This window comes from Watersipora subatra, chromosome 4 (genome assembly GCF_963576615.1).
Source record: "Watersipora subatra chromosome 4, tzWatSuba1.1, whole genome shotgun sequence".
Taxonomy (NCBI): Eukaryota; Metazoa; Bryozoa; class Gymnolaemata; order Cheilostomatida; family Watersiporidae; genus Watersipora; species Watersipora subatra.
The window spans coordinates 25,140,660-25,164,826 of NC_088711.1; the positions used below are offsets into that span (position 1 = coordinate 25,140,660).

Below are 24,167 nucleotides of genomic sequence, written 5' to 3' on the forward strand. Positions count from 1 at the left end.
CGGCATTTTTCACTTTTCTTGCACATACTGTACACAATTGTTCATGCAGTTAAGGTTTTACCTACACAATTTTACTTTACAAATTACAATTAAAAGATTAATTATAACACAGTAGTTTATGTTTGCATAATTTAAACTATTACTGACTGCCACTTGTATACTTGATGTTAGACCTTATACATGTTGGACCTTATACACCCGCCCACTATTATAGCTGCATATATGAAAATAGCTATGCAGCTTGCTTTCAATGCTATTAACAATAATAACATAATATATTATATTGTTGATAACAAGATGTTATTAACCATAAAGCAAGATCTGTTGCCAATATCATTTAGCAGACAATCCTATACATTTATTGAGGTAGTCTTTCGTTTAACGAAGGCCTGTTAATATGGCCAGCAAGGAATGACATACCTTTTAGTAATTTTTTTTACAGTTCAATGCAGTGTTATTGAATGTTACCACTATTTTTTCTGTTATTACTTAGAACTTTGCTGTAATGTAAATAATAATGCTGGGAGCTTTAAAGCTTAACCATCCTACACCGTATCTTATTATGAACGTGAATAAGAGATAGTTGCTGTCTCCACAGATACTCTTACTAAGCTTCTTGTATGAATCACTGCGTTTCTGTGCTTCAAATGTTTTCGGAGTTGCCCCCTGCTGACAAAGTTGCATCCTACTGTTTCAAAGATTTGGAGTTGCGTTATGTAGATTTGTCCAAGATTCAAAGTGTATCCCTTAAAACAAAACTTGTCAAATTAGACTAGTTGTATCACAGCAAATGCCTTCGCAATGAATATGGGATACCTATTCTTACAGTAAACAATCTGGGATTCGATGAAAAAGAATGATGACGATGAGATAGGTCATCATCTATCGGTCTGTATAGGTGGTAAAAATGCCACATGTCTCAGCATAAGTATATGCAGAAAACCAACATAAGTTTGGTATAAATAATATTTCAGCACATGGGAGCTAGAACTGGTGATAAGTCAATAGCACAAAATTCAATAGCGCAAAATAAATCGAATATATTGATCATCGTAACCCGAGGGTGGTCGCACTGTAGTCAACACTTAGAGCAGGCAAGGTTTCATAAAAAAACCCCGCAACTGAACTAATAATGGATTTATGCAAACAAAAGCAGAAGGTACGTTGACCACAGCCCACGATCAAATCTTAACGACCAGATAAAACGTGATTATGTAATGACGGGAAGAAACGACCTTCCAGTTACCAAGTGAAGGTGGAAAAAAACCAATAAAGAAGACATTACACAGTAGCAAAGGTAATTCATCAGCTATGTAAATATTTGGATTGATCAGCCGCAGATAATGGTACACACTATTCTAGAAAATGACAAAGTGACAATACTATCCGCTGTGAGTATACAGACAATGTGATGATAGCTAAAAGTCTCAACATACTAGCAAAAGGCAACATTCTAGACATGTATAGTTGTTCGATATTGTCAAACCAGCAGATGGAGGAGTGAATAAAAACACTACTAAAAATTATGGAGCACCTATGTGAATGTTCTCCTTATGGTAGGAAAGAAGAGGGGAAATTGCTAAAACTGCTCATTTTTCATTTCTTGTATGAAAAAAAGATCTGCAGAACTGCTGATATAAGCAAGAACACTGAAATACAGAACTCCTGATATAAGCAAAAACACTGAAATACAGAACTACTGATACAAGCAAAAACACTGAAATACAGAACTACTGATAGAAGCAAGAACACTGAAATACAGAACTACTGATATGAGCAAAAACACTGAAATACAGAACTACTGATATGAGCAAGAACACTGAAATACAGAACTACTGATATGAGCAAGAACACTGAAATACAGAACTACTGATATGAGCAAGAACACTGAATTACAGAACTACTGATATGAGCAAGAACACTGAAATACAGAACTACTGATATGAGCAAGAACACTGAAATACAGAACTACTGATATGAGCAAGAACACTGAAATACAGAACTACTGATATGAGCAAGAACACTAAAATACAGAACTACTGATATGAGCAATAACACTGCAATACAGAACTACTGATATAAGCAAGAACACTGAATTACAGAACTACTGATATGAGCAAGAACACTGAAAGACAGAACTTCTGAAAAAGCAAAAACACTCAAACATACTCATGAAGCCAAGCCTGCTGTTCGCAGATCAGCAGCTCAGACCACTCAGTCACAGCTGCTGCCTGGCAGCTAAATTGCAGGATCAAATAATTACCATAATTAGTAATATTAAATTTATTTCTTTAAATGACTTAGACGCAAAATGAACAGCTAACAAAAAATAAAAAATATCAATCATAGATTTTATAGGAATGGAAATTATACTCGATGCTGACTCGCTGATTCTGTGAAACCAAATTATGCATTAGCACCAGCAGCACTACGTTCTAGCTGTTCAGGCTCCTGTCAATCAGTACTCATTAGCCTTAGTATCTAGTAGTTGAGGCTGAGCTATTTGGAGGGTTGTTCACAACTGATGTGGGAGCGAAGTACCCGGGAGGAGGAGGAGCTAAACAGAAATATACATGTACGTTAGAAAAAAAGAATTACTGACACCCCACCCTAATAAGGAAGGTCCCCTTTGTTACCGCTAAGTTGTCTAGTGATCCAACACAGCGTGTTATCAGTGATTCAGATTACAGCCAAGAATTTCTCATGTTGATTTGCATAATTGCCCAACACTGTTTCCAAATATCGCTAACATGTCGACAATATGTTCAAATATTTAACTGTGTCATGTGTGATTTGACAGTTTTTCAATTAGTCTCAACAGTACCCTTCTAGCTTTAATAAAATAAATAGAAAAACCACATCTCATCTGTCATCCTTGCTAATGAAACTTGGCAACACGGCTACCATAATAGGGAAGTTAACAAAAAGTTGAAAACTACAGTTTATGTCTGCGCTTGAGTTTAAACTATAGATTGTTTCTAATGATCCTGTTGTTTATGAAATTATAAAAATAAATAAACGCAATCATTAATGCTTTTCCTCCATCCATTAAAATGTCTGTAAAAGTTACCCATTTGAGTAAAGATTCCCTAATCAACAAATTAAACTCATGAATATGACAAGTGGAATAACCAACAACTGGCCAGAATGTGAAACAGCTAAATATATTGCTTTTTAAAACATGTGAGAACAGTGAAAGAAGGAATGGTTATGGATTCGTGTCACATAATATTCTACTAATGCATCTTTGAGGAAAGCAAGATAAAAACTCGTGTTTTATATATCTTACCCGATTGTGGTATAGCTGTGGAGGCGCTATAGGGAGGAGGGGTCGGGAAGTTTCCGGTAATTGGTGGCGGGTGCTCTTGGAGTCGTCCATATGGCACATTTGACTGATGAACGGTAACAGTGGTTGTGGCAACCTGCCAAATGTGCACAGCGTAACTAGTTTATCAGGTCATGCTATAAACACTTGCACCAAATATGTTATCTATTTTTGTGCCCGTTAAAAGGTATGTCAAACTCTCGAAGCATAGGCTCTGCCAACTTAACAAAGTGATGACACTCGAGATGTTATATCTGTCTCTAATAATTCAATCAATTTGAGGCAGTGCCACAAATTAGGTCTCTTGACAAAAAAGGTTTTATCCGGGTAATTTAGCAATTTTAGGGTCATTGCTATAACTGACCTCATCAACAGCTATTGTGTACACTGCCGGTACTAGTATCTGCTGCTTTCTATAGAAAGCAGCAGATACTAGTATCTGGTCTCATATCAACATGTTTTTTGTCATTATGGCTTGTCTTCTCCCTCATTAGGAAAGTCATTTCAGCGGAGCTGAGCTGGCGCTTTTAACAAGAGCATATAGAAAATGGCTTACCCTTCTCAATCGCACTCTGTAGGTGTAACGGCGAACCCTCCAGGTGATTAGACAGACCTTCAGTCCAACACCAAGGATGCATGCGACAACAATAATAGCAACGGTGCCTCCAGATAAGCCTGAGAAAAATACATTGATTGATGTTATACCAGACCTGTACACACCGTGTAATACATAAAAACGCTAGTACTCAAGTTGAACAAGTGTTAAGAGGAACTAATCTTCACTTGTGCTATAATAGCCAACTCCGTTAAGCTTTTCAAGGTTCCTATTTCATGCATGCTGCTCGACTAGTTGTAATAGAAACTTACTAGGTCAAGGCCATGTCCTACTAGGCTCAACTGCCATTGAGTAAATTAACTAGGAACAGATTATAATAAGACACAATGTATGGCTGTTAGGTAAACTACATTTCCCTAGCAGATTTGAATATATTACTAAAACTAATTTTAGATCGTTAACTTTTTAACTTTTACTATTTCTGTAGGTGCCACCTTTCTAGACTAAGACAAATCTTCACTATAATGAGAGACGCCTCCATCTGAAACCACATTGAGGTTAGGAAAAGAAAGATTGCTTTGAATAAGTTTCCAACTCCCAACTTTCAGTTTAGTACAGCAACACTTTACCACTGACACCTGACAATCTCTCACAGAGCATCAGGATGCAAGATACTAGTAATAATCCAGCTAGATATGCGCTTATATATGATCGCCTAAACATACAGAACTGCCAGAATACTACGGAAAATTTTAGTGAATATCTGACTCTAAACTTGAAGTAATATCTAAGATATGGTGCTAGGAGTTTCTCAAAAGTGAAGGTAAAGGAAAATGATCTGAAGCGAGTAGAAAGCTCGAAAGTTAATATGTGAAAAATATAAAATAAAGAGATAAAGCGACTATGTAATAAACTAAGTTAGTTTAAAGCTTGCATGATTGAAGATAGGGGAGGCTCTGTAAGCTCTGTCATTAACTCTACCCGCACCACAAAAGCTTTACCAATGTTCCCTTGCCTCGCTAAGTACGTGACACCAAAAACCTTCTTATTCTTTCTTTATTAGTTTAGCTTTTACATTTCTCTCACATAAGCTATTGCTTTTACTGTCATATGCAATTATTTGCATTATCTAGAGAGGAGTGATCAAGCGGTGAAATAAACTAAATGAACCATAGTGCATACCTATAGAAACATTTAACCCGATACATGACAGTTTCAACAAACCAATCATAGCCTAGAATAAGTAAAATTCCTATATAATGGTTGAACAGTACAACAGTTAGGATTAGCTCTACGATGTTTCGAAATGTGTAATGAAATGTATAGCATGTGTAATGACGCAGACCTAATGCATCAGCCTAAAATATAACAGTAGATTACCATAATTTCGTAACACGCCTAGATTTTATATTTTAGCATCTGAGGCTAGGTTATGGCTAAGAATGAAAGTAGTTATGGCTAGGAATGATGGTAATTAATGGGAAGCGTGTCTGTCGACTAGTATGAAAAATAATCTATCTTCATGCTTTTTGACACAGATATATATAGCTCTCTTAACTTGGCAATGTATATACTCTGAACAGGCGACAAATAGTTACAGCTCGTTTTAGACTATGATCCCCGCAACTAGTAGATAGAACCATTGGCTATAGTAAGGATTATTGAAAGATTAAATAGCATAGTATTCTACCTTGAATCATAAAACTAGTTTCAGAGTGTTTATATCCCAAATCTAAGCAGCTCCCCATATGTAGGAAGTCCAAAAGTAGAGTTAGTTAACCAGTGAGGCTTCAAGTTACATCGTTACGCAACAAAGTGTTTGTTTAACTTGTTCAGCAGGATTTGCTACCTTAATGTGTATTTGCGGCCATAAATACAGTAGATAGTAATGTGTATTTGCTGCCCGAAATACAGTAGATAGTAATGTGTATTAGCTGCGATAAAAACAGTAGATAGTAATGTGTATTTGCTGCCATAAATACATCAGATAGTAATGTGTATTTGCTGCCATAAATACAGTAGATAGTAATGTGTATTTGCTGCCATAAATACAGTAGATAGTAATGTGTATTTGCTGCCATAAATACAGTAGATAGTAATGTGTATCCCAAGCTGACTTTGCATGAGCATCTTTCAACCAATAAAAAACCTAGAGTAGGCTTACTACTTACCAGTCTAGCCTTAGCTCCAAGCTTATCTGACCATCTCAGCGCAGTCATTTAACGAGTTATACGATTAGTTGATGACACAACTAGGTGTGTACTGTTATTATAGGAGCAATCAATAACATGGAATAAAGTTTTGTAATTAAAGGTAGTGTAAACTGTCTCCAGTGTAACTGATAGCAAAGCAAGGTTTGCATTGAGGTTAGATAAGGACAGATCTGAAGGAGATGAGCGGATCAAAATATGAAGGCTGCGCTGAGGCTGGGGAGTTAAAGGTTGTTCTTATTATTGAATACCTAAGTGATGTCTTCTACATGTATGTCACTCCTTATACTAATCACAAGCAATTAGTAATAATTCTAGCCCCATGATATTGCATAATAACTCAACCCAATTATGGAAACGCTCACGTAAGATATGCACAAACATTCATCTAGTATTTCAGCGAGAGTTCGCTTTTTCTGTTTCTGATCCAAAGCATTTTGTAGTACGAATTAATCATGTGAAGTTTTTCTGAGAACACACAGTCGAAAAGCTATTCACACTCTATTGCACAAGAAAACAGGCTTGCAGTTTTACATAAACTTAACCATACACTGTACCCTATAGCAATTGTGCAATAATAGAATTATTTTTTCGCCAAAAGGAAATAACAAGGAGACATTGAGTAATGAGGGCCTCTGAAAAATGCCCACATTATTATGTTCAAATCTCAAATGTTCAAAACAAGCCAAACTGATTAAGGCAACTTCAGTTGAAGCGCTCAAGTTGAAATCTTATTTTTTGTAACAATCTAACCCTAAAACGCATTACAGCTGTGACACGCATCATGAGAGAGAAGCAACAATACTGGAATAGGTGAAAGGTTATGAAAGGTTATGAAAGGTTATGAAAGGTTATGAAAGGTTATGAAAGGTTATGAAAGGTTATGAAAGGTTATGAAAGGTTATCAAAGGTTATCAAAGGTTATGAAAGGTTGAGGCAGACTTATGAATACACAAGGAACTGTTAAAGCCTGGCTCAAATAAAATTGCAGGATGATATAAAAGACCCAGTATAACTAATACTTATGATAGAGATTTGTGTGTACACATGTTAAGGACAGCTGAATTCGTTCACACTTTCATTTGAAAGAGTGTTTAGCAGCGGATCATCACCGCAATACTAAATGCTAGTTTCACAACGCCCCCCTTTGATCTCTAACGTATCTCACACTTGAAAAACTCAAGTTTATGTATAAGGTAGACAAGGATCATCTATTATGTTAACCAACGGAATGTGTTATGTCCCCAAACCAATTAATATGTCAATGACTACAGCAAAGGTTAGGTAGAGCCTATGAACCATCTGGAAAACAAAGTTTTGTTAAAGAGCGAGTAGGCTTACTAACAAACACGAGTAAATCAACACTCAGAGACTGGTTGAGAAATTAACACGCATGAGCTAAAATAAACTTCGTGTCCAGTTAAATTAATCAAAAAACCAACGAAACGCGTATAGTAAAAAGATAAACATATATGATTCTGACATAACATGTGTATGCCAAAATGATCACCAAAAAAGGTCAACAATCAGATATTGCGTCGTTGACAGAAATAAAATGTTGTTTATTTATTCACAAAGATTTTACTAGCCCTGAATTGAATTACAGCAGCTGACAGAAAATCTTCGATTGGCATGAATTTATTACTATTGCTGTAGCTACTAGCCTTTCAATGTCACTCACCGCTACAAAAACACAGATCAAACTTCTTCTATTTTGTGTGAGGTTTAGGTTTCTATTGTCAATTTCGTCATACGCAGCCTCAGTTTGCCAACTAATCTTCATAAACTCTACTACATATTTTATTTTTAGCGTAAACAATTTCTTTAAAATATTAGCCACCTTGAATAGCCACCAATTTCAAGCAGGTCCTATCAAACACTTCTGCATTGAATTGCTAATATTGCAATCATGTTAACCTGGGAAAATCCATTAGCGTCAAAATAGTGTCTACATGACGAACGCTCGGATAGCAAGTGTACCCACATGATGTAAGCATCATACCACGGGTTGTGGTTGACGCATTTTCCTTGATGACGAGACTTGTGTTGCGATTATGGAATTCAAATGCGCCCTTAGTCGTAACAGCGCCAATAATAAACTTTACAATATATCGAAAGCTATGTGATTTTGACATATCGGTGTCTAACAGGAGCAATGTCAATTGCACTTTGCTTAAGTGAGCAGTCAATGAGCATGTATTTACTAGTATTAGTGAGCAGTCAATGAACATGTATTTACTAGTATTAGTAAGCAGTCAATGAACATGTATTTACTAGTATCAGTAAGCAGTCAAGGGACATGTATTTATTAGTATTAGTAAGCAGTCAATGAACACGTATTTACTAGTATCAGTAAGCAGTCAATGAACACGTATTTACTAGTATCAGTAAGCAGTCAATGAACATGTTATTACTAGTATCAGTAAGCAGTCAATGAACACGTATTTACTAGTATCAGTAAGCAGTCAATGAACACGTATTTACTAGTATCAGTAAGCAGTCAATGAACATGTATTTACTAGTATCAGTAAGCAGCCAATGAACACGTATTTACTAGTATTAGTAAGCAGTCAATGAACATGTATTTACTAGTATCAGTAAGCAGTCAATGGACACGTATTTACTAGTGTTAGTATTCTACACAAGCTCACTCACCATAGTCGTCATCATAATAATCTACAAACAGAACAGATATATCATTGTATTATCACATATCAGGTTTTATTGATGAGTATTTATTTCATCAGTCCTCTCCTCAACTGCTTAGTATCATCGGTCCAATATCGGCTAATCTCATCAATAAGTTTTCAATATATCCTAATTGATGTCACACATAATCGAAGTTATCTCCTTGATATTATTCCAAAAACAGTCTCAATATCATGTTCTGTGCCTCGTCTAATCGCCGTCATCTACTCTGAGTTCAGCGCTGCATTAGCCACACAGCAGACATTTCCCTAGATATCAGATTCATGATGAACAAGCGCAGCAGATCTCATTCCTATCTTATCACAGCGTAAGCTATGTACCGCAATATCTCATCACTTTGTGATTCAGCTCCTGATAACACCTCCCTATCCTTTGACAACGCTATGTACCCTTATATCAGATATCGTCTTGAAACGCCTATTTACCTGGTTCGGCGGTCCATGGGTCGAAGGGATCGTCAGTCCGTGGACTCCAAGGGTCAGTCAGAGGTCTCCATGGGTCAGTCACAGGTCTCCAAGGGGCAGCTTAAATAGGCAAATGAAACTAATATATGCAGTAAAAACAATTTTGTTTGACATTTTTTATATTACCCAAACTTTTTGTTACGTTTATAGAGAGTGCATTGTTTACATCTCGAGCAAGTCTGGTTAAAACAAGTTATTAGCAATCTCGGTAAAACCAGACCAGATAATGACTTTCATAATGTTGCATATGAATGCCTCATTATGAAAGTACTATCATCACTAAGTTTCCATGCTTTAAGTGGGTTTGGAGTTGCCCGCTGCCAACGAATGCGCTTCCTGCCATTCTAACGATTCAGAGTTGCGCTACATTGTTCTTTCCCAGATTCACGATGTATCCCTTAAAACGCAACTTGTTAATGTAGACGCGAGTTGGAGGTCAAGGTCACTTTTTAATTAGTGCGTAGTCAACTAATTGCATTAAACCAAAATAATAGATCACAATTGATCGCAATGTTAAATTCTTTTTACCTCCACTTGGGAGAGCTTAGCCGGAAATTATCGATTTAGATCCATCAGCAGTGAGCGTTTCCATGATGAATAGTGCTCACACAGTAAGTGCCTTCGCACAAATTTAGTGAAGCAAAATGACATTGAATGCGTTCGAAGTTTACCATTTCCGTGATTCACGGTAGAAACAACTCCAAAGCTATTTGACGCATAGAAATGCAGTGCGTATGAATGACTAGGGAATAGCTACAAAGAGAGCTTTGGACTGCTAGAATACCTCTTTGCTGTCACTATCAAAGTTATCAATTGTGACTTGTCATTCAAAGTATTCGATTGAGCTCAAGTTCACGGCAGTGTTGAAACGCATGCTGACCCAAGCCTCAATAAGCGGCTACCTTGTTACCTACCAACTACGCTGTATATCAGAGCCAACCTAAATTATCTCAAGTTATCTTCTTTCGTTGAATCAATAATAAACTCACTACGCCGCTAGATTGGGAGGGTTTGCCATCATGTTTGCGCATCTTTGAGAAGCAATACTCATTCGGTAGATTACACAAAAATACCTCTTAAAGTTCAGTTTTTCAAGCCGGCAGCTAACATAACCAACCGGTCTTTAACTGTTAAGTCATTGCAGAAACAAAGAGCTATGTTAAAAGAATCAATTAGGTAAGTTCCAAATTTTTCAATTTTCAGATAATGCATATGTTATATGCACGAAATATGCACTAGTAACATTTCTGTAAGTCAATTATTCAAGTTAAAACTTCTGTTGATCTAAATCCAATAAGTCAAATTATAATAGAGCTCAAACAATCATATACATACGAGTAGTGTAGACTCCAGTTGTGGTTTCTTTCTTTGACCCTGTATAAAACAAGGTGATAAGATCACATCGATGTTACTATAGAAGTTCTCAGGCTACTTTTCACAGTCAAACCTTGACATACCGCATTATCCTTTGCGAAATTTTTTTATGTCTAAACTATTGTACATGTATGTTAAGCAAATTATTCTTAAAAACATACTGTATTTTTTATTTGCTCCACAACTCAAAAGACAATGATAAGTACTTCAAATAATTACATATTGCATTAAAAATTGCAATATATATAAAACTATGTAAAATTTTTATGTAAAAAGCTAATTTATTTAATTAAAACTAAATTAATGCAGTAATAATTAATAAAAATAGAAAAAATAATGGAGCTACATGAAGTAATTTACTCCAATATACTTGAAATTAATTTAATTTACACATTTATATAAATAATATGCTACACTTTTATTTGTAGTTTTTCACGTTTACTCACAACATTGTAATGTTTTAGGAACTTTTGAACGTCGTATGTTGAAAGTTTTTAATGTCAGGTGCAATATTAGTTACAATTCTAAGTACAAGTCAAATAATCAATATCCAGAAGTAAATGTAAGTCGAGGTTTGACTGTATCCGTCAGCAACATTGTTTCAGAATGGTCAGCCATAGGATCATCATAAAGATGATTGTAAAACTGCTATTTTTAATTGGACTACTCAATCAAAGCGATATTTAGTAAAATTGCTAAAGAGCTATAAAGAATAGTAGTACTAACAGGAACAAAGTTCTTTTGGTCAACTAGTGCCTAACTAGTGCACAAGCATTGATCAACGGGTGGCTGAGCTCATGCAATTACATTTATGAATTAAACTCACAAACACATTCTGTATTCCTACCAACCTGGAGTTGTGAAACTGATCTTTGTGATTCTCGCTTCGTCCAGATCACTGTCGTAATCGCTGCCGATGTATAAGAAACCATTGATAACGGCCACAGCGCTGGGTCGCACCAGTGTGCACTGAGGAAGCCCCCAATAAAAATAATCTGTGTCATTACAAATGGTAAAGTTGCCATTTTCTTGCTTGTAGTCGATGAAGGTAACCATCCCACTGTCGATGTTTGTCACGATAAGTATGCCATCAAAAAAAGCAACTCCAAAGGCATCAGCCATTTTTGTTTTAGCGATATCACGACTACCGTCCGCAGAAATATTCATAATTTCATTGCTTTGGAGAACAGCGTAGGAATTGGATAAACCGTCATATGTAAAACTGTGGACTACTTCTCCATGTGTACTAATGTTAACTCTAGCATTAAACTGAGTTTCATAGCTTGATATGATCACATATTTTTGATCAGTAATCAGCATGTCAAGGATGAAGGTAAAGCCACTCCGTGAGTCATAAACCATTTTTGAAGGTTTATTGAAGGTTTTCATGGGTATATATTCATCAGGGCTATAGTAGTGAGAGAAGTTGCACGCTCCTGCATATGCCTCGACATAGCCTACATCTCTAAAGAGTACCCTCAGACATTGATTGTTCTCATCGGCAATTAATAGGCGGGTAGACGAAAGTTGAGCAAGTCCCGATATTCGATTAAAACGGGCATCCTGAGCGGTACCATCGGCGTAGCCACCCTCTTCCTCATATCTACTTCCAGCAATACGCCAGACAGAACCATGCTCATTCATCCTGAAGACAGCATTTCCAGCAGCAATTAGAACAAAACCTTCATCATATTGATCTTCTTGTATTTCTGTAATCGTTGGCAAGTCATCGCGGTGAACAGAAAAGTAATAGTGGTTGACCTTCGAACCAACTTCTGCTCTTCTCCAGGCACGAACTTGCCCACTGCTACATGGATGAGACAAAGATTTAATATCAGCAATGAGTGACGTTACAGGAGGTACTACAAACATAATGATGTATTTTGCTACCTATCACTGCTTAAAACATAGATGTATGAGTATAAGCACTATGTAATACAAATACTACATGTTAACGGTACACACCTTCCCAGCAGTAGAGCAGCTCCGATATATAATAACAACATGTTCAACTCTGCCAACACAGCTAAAATAGAACAAACAGCCATAAAACCTTTATTACAAACCTAGTAACACAAGTTCAAGATATTTTTAATTTACATCTACTCCTTACCAGCTCCAGGCGAAGATTAAGGTAGATACTAAACAGACTTTAGACCACTGACTAGCAAGGGATGCAACAGATAGTTGCAAAATAGTTAGGCAATGAGGCTGAGTGTTTACAATCAGCAACAGCCAATAAGCTGCCGTCATTAGCGTGAATCACCCTAGATCAGAATGCGAGTACACGCAATTGGCTTACCGTCGGATGTAGCCTTGCGACACAGCATGAAGTGGTTCATCGCATTAGCGCTCAGCCCACAATGGTTGGCTTTAAATAGAGCATGAGTAAAGCTCCTATAAGGCTTCACACTTTCTAGATACATGCTTTGCAAAAAGTCTCTGTGCTTCTATGTAGACAGAGAAACCAAGTTGAAAGTATTTCCTACCATTTTAACTAAAGTATGTATTGAAGGCGGTAGGTTTCTTTTTAGGTAAATTACAGTAATTGTAACCATGATTGTACCTATTGCAGAAATTACCTTGAGTACCAGAAACTCACTTTCAAGAGCCTGTTTTTGCTCCAATGTAAAGCTTTTGCTTACTGGTTGCGTCTTGATGACACGTTTAAGCCATGTAAATATATGTAGGCCTACATATATGGTATATATGTAAATAAGAAAGTATACATGTATATATACAGTATATGTTATTTATACAATATATACAGTATATACAATATATACGATATATATAAAATATATATATATAATACATATTAGCTCCCTCTACAAGAGCAAATAGACTGAGGTCACTGCTCATGAATAGCAAATGAAGGCAACTTTGTTGAAACCTATAAGCCTATAGAATTCTAGCCTGTCTTGACAAGCTGTTGTTTTTGCGTAGTTGTCCCCCCGTCGAGCGGCGAGCAACAACAGCTTGTCACAAGACGTACTGCACCTGATGCATCAGCTGCACTTATAGGGAGTTGTTCTCTTCCGTCTACGTGGCTTGGCCGCGATGTTATGTCGGTCGCTCCATCGGTAATCATAACGGATTGCACGCAAAAATTTATGTAAAAAAAAACAAGATTACAACGTTTAACCAAAGACCAGTTTTTGTGATAAACTTTAGTAGAACTTAAGAATAAAATAAACTCAAAATAAAATCCATAAGAGCAAATAAAACTGACTGATACAAAAATAGAAATAAAACTGACTGAGCGCACAAATAACGACATGTTTAGTCGCTGTTGTTGCCTAAGTTCTCATATTCTAATAAAGTTTACTGCAGAGAGGGGTCGCCAGTTAAACGTTCTTATCTTAATTTCGTTAAATTCGTTATGATTACCAATGGAGCGACCGGAATAACATCGCAGCCGAGCCGCGTAGACGGAAGAGAACAACTCCCTATAAGTGCAGCTGATGCATCAGGTGCAGTACGTCCTGTGACAAGCTGTTGTTGCTCGCCGCTCGACGGGGGGACAACTACGCAAAAACAACAGCTTGTCAAGACAGGCTAATAGAATTCTAGCGAATAGGAGTGAATCTAATAAAGTCCAGCAGATCTGTACGTCAGCTGAGGCTATCATAAATTGTAAATTTATGTCTTTGCTCATAGTTTTACAAAATCTTAATAAAACTGCCTTCTCAGTTTCACACCACCCAAATATTATCATTATTCAAAGTGGCAGAGCCAAATTATCTTATTCATGTACTTGTTCATAAACTTCTCCTGTTGATAGCTGTTAGTCGATATGCAAGTAGCTACTCTTGACATTTGAAGAGAGCTATAACTGGCGTATCTGTATTGGAGAGGGGCAGCCAGTCAAGTGTGAAAAAGTAGTCAAGCTAATGTTTCCTTGTGCAAGGTTGCATCACTAGTGAACAGACCTACCTACAAAAGCATTGGGAGTTTAGGTTCAGAACAAATTGCCTGCATCTGTTTCTCTGCCCTCTTGGCCTTGTTCCAGCGTAGAGCTGGCATAGCTAGGAAACTATGGTCAGATTTGAATAGAGCAGCCTCTCTCTGAGCAGGGTATTTAAATAAAGCTGATTAATTGTAGCTTCAGAGTTCAGACTTGTGTTGAGCCGGTAAGGAGTCATCCGCTCTAACCGACACCGAAAGATTCTCGGTATCCAGGAAAACCAATCATTTTGGGTGACAGAGCTAGTTATCCGCGGCCGGTTTGATATAATCAGTATTTATTCGTAAAAGCCTCTCGGTAAATGGTTATCCGGATAGATTTTTGTTTTTGACAGGCTACAGCATTACCAGCGACGTGATGCGCGGACAAATATATTGCGCAATGAGCTGCTTATGAAAGAGCTCATTTGACGCCTGGCGCACAATCGCCATGTAACGGAATGAGATTACAATTGCGCTTCAATTGATGTTATGATTAATTGCAAAAATGCCTCTTTGACGAACACGCTAATCAAAAAGAGTCGCTCAGCGCACATTGGCAATCACAACTTTTTTCTCAGTCATTCTGAAAACACAACACTTGCGATTTATATTATAACTCTTTTGCCAAAGAACATTTCCACGCTTACCTATAGGTATCTACTATTATGTTACGTCTTACATTGATAATGCCACCAGCCTCAAAGGTTTGGGAGTTCTTCTCCAAAGATGGGAGGAAGTAAAAAAACACTAACGGCGACCTTGTGACATGCTTGTTGTGTAATAAAGCGTTATATAAAAATGGGCAGTAGGTAAGCTGAAGTCAAACAGACACTGAAAACCATATACCGAACTACAATACCGACAATACCAAACTTTTGTCGTTGGCAAAGGATACTGAAGATGGTAAATACCAAGGATACCGACACCGGGAAAACCGATAAAAAGATGCAAGGATATCCTATCCGACACTAAAATATATACCGGCCTAACACTACTTCAGACACACGATCTAGAACGAGTCTGTCTTCCTTTTTCATGAAATTAAAGTGAAAGAAATTTCACCAGAACATTCTAGAAGAACTTAACCAAGCTTTCACCAAGTTTTATTCACATTAGGTGTTATGCATAGAGATACTCAGCATTCGAAGGGAGTTGTAGCAGATGATGGTTTAATAGAGTTAATAGCCTCCCTATCACTTTGGCACACTGTATATAGAAAGTGAGACACTATTATAAACTATAGATGGCTTATTGAGAGAATTTGGTCATATTTTAGTGTTAGTAGCCAGTCCGGCAGCGTGTAAACCTATTTTCTTTGTCAGATTAGCAAGTAGGTGACAGCAAGAACAGCCATCAATAGAATAGGAAGCCTATTTCGGCAACTTGCAACTGTTTTCCTTCCTGCAAATGCTTTAATGTGTCTTTTGAGTTGTCTATCCAATTTGTTCTATAGCAGATATCTTTCCAATTCAAAAGATTTGTGTGAGAAGTTCAATTAGGCATTCAATTTGAAGAAGACATGGCGTACATGTTGAGCCAGAAACAAAACTACCTCTTCAGAAGTGAGGATACTATCACCGGGAATGATTGACCCATCAGTCCATAGTATGTTATTTTTGGGACATAACATTAACATTGTGCAGCAGGCTATATATATATATATATATATATATATATATATATATATATATATATATATATATATATATATATATATATATATATATATATATATATAGATATATATATATATATAGATATATATATATATATATAGATATATATATATATATATATATATATATATATATATATATATATATATATATATATATATATATATATATATATATATATATATATGAGCAAACTTTATTGTGGTAACCAATAGTAATATTTTTCAACATGTTGTCCACAAGGTACCACAGCAGGTTAACTAACTGAAAAGCAGTGTACAAAAAAACAACAAAGAAGAACAACACAAAAACTATAGTCTAACTAAAAGACTAAAACTAAGTCTAACTAATATAATAATGTTGGAACTGAAAGCATGGAATATGTAAAAAGCAAGTTTGAGGATTGATATGAGTGTTGTTTAAAGGTTGACTTGCAACAAAATTCACATTACAGTTATTTGATATGAAAAGATTCGCCATGTCTTACTCTGTTGTGTTGTAGGTGCAAAATATGTGGAAATATGATTACAAGCTCTTAAAAGCTCAAAAATGAACAGATGATCGCAGCCACTCGAGACCGCTGTAGTTTGGATTCTCTTTCCAAAACAGCTCAAATATGACCTAGCTGTGGGAAATGGTTTCTGTTTACACTTTCATGCAACCTTATTCGTCGAAATATTTTCACAAATATACTTCACGCATTCAATGAAACCATGTCTATTGTTCTTATGCATCTGTTTTATCGTCATTGTAATGCTGTCATTTTTAGCAGTGATACCTTATAACTTACCGTAAAAATTCATCTAATTTTTTAACCTTAGCTCGAAAGAGTACATATCATTGTCTGATAATCATGACGAGCCTGTTAGTCAGCTGTGATAATTGAAAAGTGCTGCAAAAATTATTTTCGAGTATTGGGTCACATGATCAGATTATGACTTGACAATTAGCTCAAGCCGAAACAAAACTGTAAAGTAGCGAGCATCTATATTTGATACAGGGTCTTCGGTAAAACCCGAAGTGTTTGTCATAAACTAGTGCTACGATAAGTTTATATTGAGTTTTTTATTGGCCTTTCATTTCATATGAGGACATCACGTGACAAGACAATAACCAAACTGTCATGGCTACATCAGAGAAATAAACGAGTTCCAATCTACGACGGCTTTTCGTTTTTGAGCTTTTAAGAGCTTGTAATCACATTTCCACATATTTGGCACCTACAACGTAACAGAGTAAGACTTGATGAATCTTTTGATACCAAATAACTGTAATGTGAATTTTGTCGCAAGTCAACCTTTAAACAAAAAGTTGGCACATAAAAGCTTTGTGAAAATAGTTATGCATATCTATGGCAACAAATGACTAGTTATGAAAAATGTATAATATAAGAATCTTAAAATAGGTAAGGCTAGGTGGTGAATGGTATTATTGGTCAAAGGATAGTAGATGTAGTTTGAGTTTTGTTTTAAAAGATTGCAGAGGAAGAGTTCTTAAATAAGTGCAGAGGTTGTTAAAGGAATTTAGCAGGTTACTGTTGAGTTTGTTGAGGTTTATGGCACTTGGTAATTTAAATCTGGTCCTGGTTTTGTGATCATGGTTTATGGTTTGAAAGCTATAGCTGAGATATTTAAGGCAGTTATTGTGGAGTATTGAATGAGCAGTGAGGCAGGTAAAGTGCTGTGATAGCTTAGGTAAGGGAAGAACACCAGTAGTGCTTGTTATTGTTGGTATGTGGTAAGTTATGGTTTTTATGGGGTATGTTTAGGTCTTTGTATATACATGTAATTCGTAAAGCTTTTATGTAACATAAATAGTGTGTCGGTATATTTTACAGGTGTTGTAGGGTAGAACATATGTAGGCCTATATAAGATAAAAATAGATAAAATTATAGTAATATAGTCTGGCTGTATCAAAGTTCATAAGATGACGAATATTATAAAATAAACGTAGGTTAGATGATATTTTATTTGAAATGAATGAGATGAGGTCTAGCCATGATAAAGAGTCGTTGATGATAAAGCCAAGTAGTTTAGAAGTAGATTGATTTAGGCTGAGGTAATTAAGTTACAAGTATTGTGTGGTAGACAGCAGGCTGAGGTAAGTTACAAGCATTGTGCAGTAGACAGCAGACTGAAGTAAGTTACAAGCACTGTGCAGTAGACAGCAGGCCGAGATAAGTTACAAGCATTGTGCGGTAGACAGCAGGCCGAGATAAGTTACAAGCATTGTGCGGTAGACAGCAGGCCGAGGTAAGTTAAAAGCATTGTGCTGTAGACAGGCTGAGGTAAGTTACAAGCATTGTGCAGTAGACCGCAGGCTGAGGTAAGTTACAAGCACTTCAATATGTCAACATAAGTTTTCAAACCAATCTTTAAAGGTTGACTTGCAACAAAATTCACATTACAGCTATTTGGTATCAAAAGATTCACCATGTCTTACTCTGTTGTTTTGCAGGTGCCAAATATGTGAAAATGTGAATACAAGCTCTTAAAAGCTCAAAAACAAAAAGCCGCCGTAGATTGGAATCTCTTTATTTTTCTGACGTAGCCAAAAAATTTATTTGTTGTCTTGTCACGTGATGTCCTCACGCGAATTGAAAGGCCAATAAAAAGCTCAATATAAAATTTATCGTAGCACTAGTTTATGACAAACATTTCGGGTTTTACCGAAGACCCCGTATCAAATGTAGATGCTCGCTACTTTATACAGTTTTGTTTCGGTTTGGTCTAATCGGCAAGTCGTAATCTGATCATGTGACCCAATGTTTTGCAAATAATTTCTGCAGCACTTTTCGATTATCAAAAGTGACCAACAGGCTCGTCATGATTATCAGACAATGATATGTGCTCCTTCAAGCTAAGGCTAAAAAATTAAACGAATTTTTACGGTAAGTTATAAGATATCACTGCTAAAAGTGAAAGCATTACAATGACGATAAAGCAGACGGGTAAGAACAATAGACATAGTTTTATTGAATGCGTGAAGTATATTTGTGAAAATATTTCGACGAATAAGGTTTCATGAAAGTGTAAACAGAAACCATCCCTCACAACTACATCACATTTGAGCCATTTTGGAAAGAGAATCCAAACTACGGTGGTCTCGTGTGGCTGCAATTAACTTTTCATTTTTGAGCTTTGAAGAGCTTGCAATCACATTTCCATATATTTTACACCTACAACACAACAGAGTAAGACATGGTGAATCTTTTGATACCAAATAACTTTAATGTGAATTTTGTTGCAAGTCAACCTTTAATATATATATAATATATATATATATATATGTAGGGCCTATATATATATTACTGTGTCGGAAATAATTTCATTAAAATATTTTTTCCAAAGTACACCACTTGAGAATCATAAAAACGGCAACAGGAAGCCATTAAAATCAAATAAATGGTTTGACATGTAAATGTAGTTTTTAAAATATCTTTCTCTACTAAGAGAAGGGATATTAGGTAAAACATTGTTAAAGGAGCTGGCAATAATATGTTCAAAATAATTGTACGATATTTGTTCATATGGTGTAAGGTGAAATGAGCTGAAAGCTTGTAGCTGCCCTGTAAAACTAAGGACACAAACCATGAAAGATTTGGATACCTTTAATTGACGTAAAATAAACATCTAGCATAATAAAGTAAGAAAATGCAAAGATTTGGAAAGATCATTTGTTGGAATAAAATGTGCTGCAATATGATGTAGATTTTCAATTAGTAGGAATTCTTTTTTTTTGCAATAAAAATAAATCAGTGACATATCTTGGAGATAGATTAAATAGATTAATGGATTAAGTAGATTAAACAGATTTAAAAGCTAGACAAATGTATTAATCATGAATAATACGGCAAAAAATAAACTGATAATAAAATGCTATGGCATATCTTGAGTTAAAGTGTGCCCATGCAGTAACAAAATGCTATGGCATATCTTGAGTTAAAGTGTGCCCATGCAGTAACAAAATGCTATGGCATATCTTGAGTTAAAGTGTGCCCATGCAGTAATAAAATGCTATGGCATATCTTGAGTTAAAGTGTGCCCATGCAGTAACAAAATGCTATGGCATATCTTGAGTTAAAGTGTGCCCATGCAGTAACAAAATGCTATGGCATATCTTGAGTTAAAGTGTGCCCATGCAGTAATAAAATGCTATGGCATATCTTGAGTTAAAGTGTGCCCATGCAGTAACAAAATGCTATGGCATATCTTGAGTTAAAGTGTGCCCATGCAGTAACAAAATAATAAAACTTTGTTAAAAGTCACTAAACTGGAAAAAAGCAATGAAATGATATTAATTCTGTAAGCCAATCTGTGTTCATTAGCAAATTTTTTTTTGAATGATGACTTCAGTTTTAAACCAAACGTGTATAAAAAAAGGAAATTTTATAAATTAACAAATCATCTTTGACTATTTCATCTAATATAAGTGAGATTATTTTGCCAGCAATTTTTTGAAAGTCGTTTGTCTAATTGGTCCCCATCAAAATGACAAATAATGATACGTTGCTAATTAACATGTTTCTTTATTATGGCATGACAAAATGATATTCATCACACCACCATAGCCAGAAAAATTATCTAGTTGTCATTCCTGTCATAGAAAATTAAGTGACTTACAATTAACTTTAAAAAACTTAAAATTCCATGGTGCCTAATGGACACCCAGCGTAATCTTATTTGTCATACAAAGGAATGATATGGATGACATGATTTCAAATTGAGAACATTTTGCCCACTGCATAGTATGTGCACTAGCGTGCTAGTATCTGGTTGGGATATATGGATGGTGGCAAACGAATAGATGTTCTCATCAGTTGATGTGGTTTATTCGCTTTATTTGTTTAATTGTGTCCTGCATACAGCAAATCATGCATATCAACACAAAAGGAATGTGCACAAATATTATCAAAATATACAGAGCTGTTGGTAAAAAACGGGCATATGCATCCATGGAATTGAACATATGTTATTATCACATACAATAGTTAGGAGATATCCTACAAACATTAGTAAGACTGTAAATTGCCCCAGTTAAAGTAGGTGAGATAAAATAAAGACTAGCTGTTGCGTGTGAATCAATTGACCAGTAAAGATTGTATCCTGGAATATAACAGTTAAGTCCAACTTAATACATGTGTAAAAGGACATTAATAAAAGTGCACAATTACATGATGAACGTGCTCCAAAACACATGGAGTAAAAATAGAGACAGATGAGCTTACTGTAAAATCAGATTTCCCTCATGATGAGAAGTTGATAAAACTTGCACACTTTCAGGTAATCCTTTGGGATGGCCTCACAAATTAACTAATGACCAGTGTTAGAAGCTAAACTGTTTATATAAGCTAAAGTCATCATAATAATAGATAATAGCAATACTTATAACAAAAAGCTAAGCTTGTTAGACAGGCAATAGCACTGTTGTAAAAAATCTGGAACAGCTTTACTCTGGCAATCCATTGATCCAAAGATGCACTGATAAGGTACAGAGTATAAGTATGTGCACAATTATTCAGAAATACCACTAGTGCAGGTGTTCGAGTGCCAGGCTACTAAGCTGAATGCCATAAGTTTTAATATTGTATGAAATAATATTTTACTCAAATTTATAATCGTGGCTTTGGACGAACGACTAAGGCCATTATTATAGTACTCTGGGTGGCAGTCTCGGGAACACGTGCTAGCCGGGTCACGCACTCAAGGATTTTCGCCACGCACATACAAAACAAAAACAGCAGGGTAGACCCACTTTTCGCGGTCTTCCGCACAAATATTCAAAAATACTAACAGATGTCCATTCAACCGGCCAAACACAACCTAAAATTTGGTGAGCAACCTATTAATGTATCCGAATATCTCATATGAAATAGGCCAACCAAGTTGCATAATGGTTAATACCCATTTTTTCTCTAGAAATATACCTGCCCGCGATTTTTGGCCAAGAATAACCAGGGTTCATTATACACCAAAATGTCTCATACGGGTTTCGGAGGTAGTCCGTTATCTAACATTATCGAGTGGGTTTATTGTCCCCATACCGAAACTTAAACTATTTTTAAGCCAATCAAATTCACGTGTTGAATAAATCATGAACACGTAAATGAACTACCACTCCACTATTACAACTAGCGCGTAGGTATTGTATGGTGTTGTGATTAGCTTACATTGTAGCCTCTATTTGGGGCAGGGTGTTTGTATGAACGCCCGAACTTAATAAACAGAACGGGCTACCTCCAGAACCCGTGAGAGGCATTTTGGTGTATGATGAACCCTGGTTATTCTTGGCCAAAAATCGCGGGTAGGTATATTTCCAGAAAAAAGATGGGTATTAACCATTATGCAACTTGGTTGGCCTATTTCATATGAGATATTCGGATACATTAATAGGTTGCTCACCAAATTTTAGGTTGTGTTTGGCCGGTTGAATTGACATATGTTAGTACTTTTGAATATTCGTGCCGAAGACCGCGAAAAGTGGGTCTACCCTGTTGTTTTTGTTTTGTATGTGCGTGGCGAAAAGCCTTGAGTGCGTGACCCGGCTAGCCGATCATCAGAAAGATCATCAGATATCCAAATAAAGAACAGAGAATTACTAACTGCACAATGATAATAAAACTTGATAGATGAATGATTGGGCCAAGTGGTAGTGTACCAGGTAGATGTTTGAAATGTTGTGGGTTCAAATCCATTATGAAGTAATCATTTTTGCAACCTTTAGCCAGTGGCTTCAAACAAAGGAACGAACACAGCCTTCATTATAGTCAACATGGCTGCAGCTTGATGTAAACATGATTTACTTTTAGTCCTATTCCTGTTGGATGAATTATCATTATCAACATAAGTGGTCGAATTGCAAATGAGATATACAGAGAAATCAGCAAGCAGAAAGAAAAATGATATGGTGGCATTGGTTGGTTTAAAGTCCAAATATATTGTGACCCATTAAAATAATTTGGATATAAGCTAGAGTATTACAGCTTTACGGTATGTCTAATGCAGAATATAAACTGACAGATCCATATTTGTTATAGTCTAAATGTTGATTCTCATGGAGTGAATCTCGAAGATACTGCTAAAGGTTAAGGTTATGTTTACCAATAACTATACAGGTGTAACTTGCTTCAAATCAATATTAAATCAATATCAACTCACACATGTCTATCACTAAAACATCAACTTATTCAGTATCAATAACTAAGCCATCAACTCACACGTGTCAATCACTAAGACATCAACTCGCACATGTCAATCACTAAAACATCAACTCACACGTGTCAATCACTAAGCCATCAACTCGCACATGTCAATCACTAAGACATCAACTCACACATGTCAATCACTAAGACATCAACTCGCACATGTCAATCACTAAGACATCAACTCGCACATGTTAATCACTAAAACATCAATTTACACGTGTTAATAACTAAGAGATCAACTCACATGTGTCAACCACTAAGGCATCAACTCGTACGTGTCAATCACTCTTCAACAACTTTTTTTCACAACTGTCGAATCAGATTGGTTCTATGACTTGAATGATGAGAAACTATAAGCAGCTTGTACTCTTGTCATACATGGTTACTAGTATGAACTTTACTACATCCCATTTTCATGTTTGAAATCTTTCCGATTATAAATTAATGTTTATCTCATTGTAGAAAATATACTTCTAACCATCATCTCATAGTTAAGCACAGTTGAGAATGCTAAACTAAACATTTACCAGGTACTTATTTCAACGAAGAGATAAACTGAAGAGTTGGAACCAGAAAATTCAAATAAATATTAAAAGTGCACTTAGGTTAACCGAGCTAACCACAGCTTAGGGAGAAATCCACACATAAAAGTACCTTGTGGTAGTCTATAGGATGTTGAGTTGCACCAACAGATGTTTGA

At 36.0% G+C, this 24,167-nt stretch overlaps 1 protein-coding gene across 1 annotated transcript; it reads right to left on the bottom strand.

Annotated features, from left to right (window-relative positions):
• Positions 1-2,263: 2,263 nt before the first annotated feature.
• Positions 2,264-24,167, bottom strand: LOC137393486 (uncharacterized). The gene is made up of 9 exons (XM_068080060.1): positions 24,122-24,167; positions 12,604-12,664; positions 11,490-12,445; positions 10,600-10,638; positions 9,226-9,324; positions 8,747-8,767; positions 3,882-4,000; positions 3,290-3,422; positions 2,264-2,557 (listed from the first exon to the last, which is right to left on the bottom strand). The coding sequence occupies exons 2-9, from the start codon at positions 12,642-12,644 to the stop codon at positions 2,475-2,477; spliced, it is 1,491 nt and encodes a 496-aa protein (XP_067936161.1). The 5' UTR covers positions 12,645-12,664; positions 24,122-24,167; the 3' UTR covers positions 2,264-2,474.

Coding starts and splice junctions, on each gene's coding strand:
- LOC137393486 (XM_068080060.1), bottom strand. CDS start 12,644: ATGTTGTTATTATATATCGGAGCTGCTCTACTGCTGGGAAG. Junction 12,446..12,603: donor GCTGCTCTACTGCTGGGAAG/GTGTGTACCGTT, acceptor TCATCCATGTAG/CAGTGGGCAAGTTCGTGCCT. Junction 10,639..11,489: donor GATCAGTTTCACAACTCCAG/GTTGGTAGGAAT, acceptor TGTTTTATACAG/GGTCAAAGAAAGAAACCACA.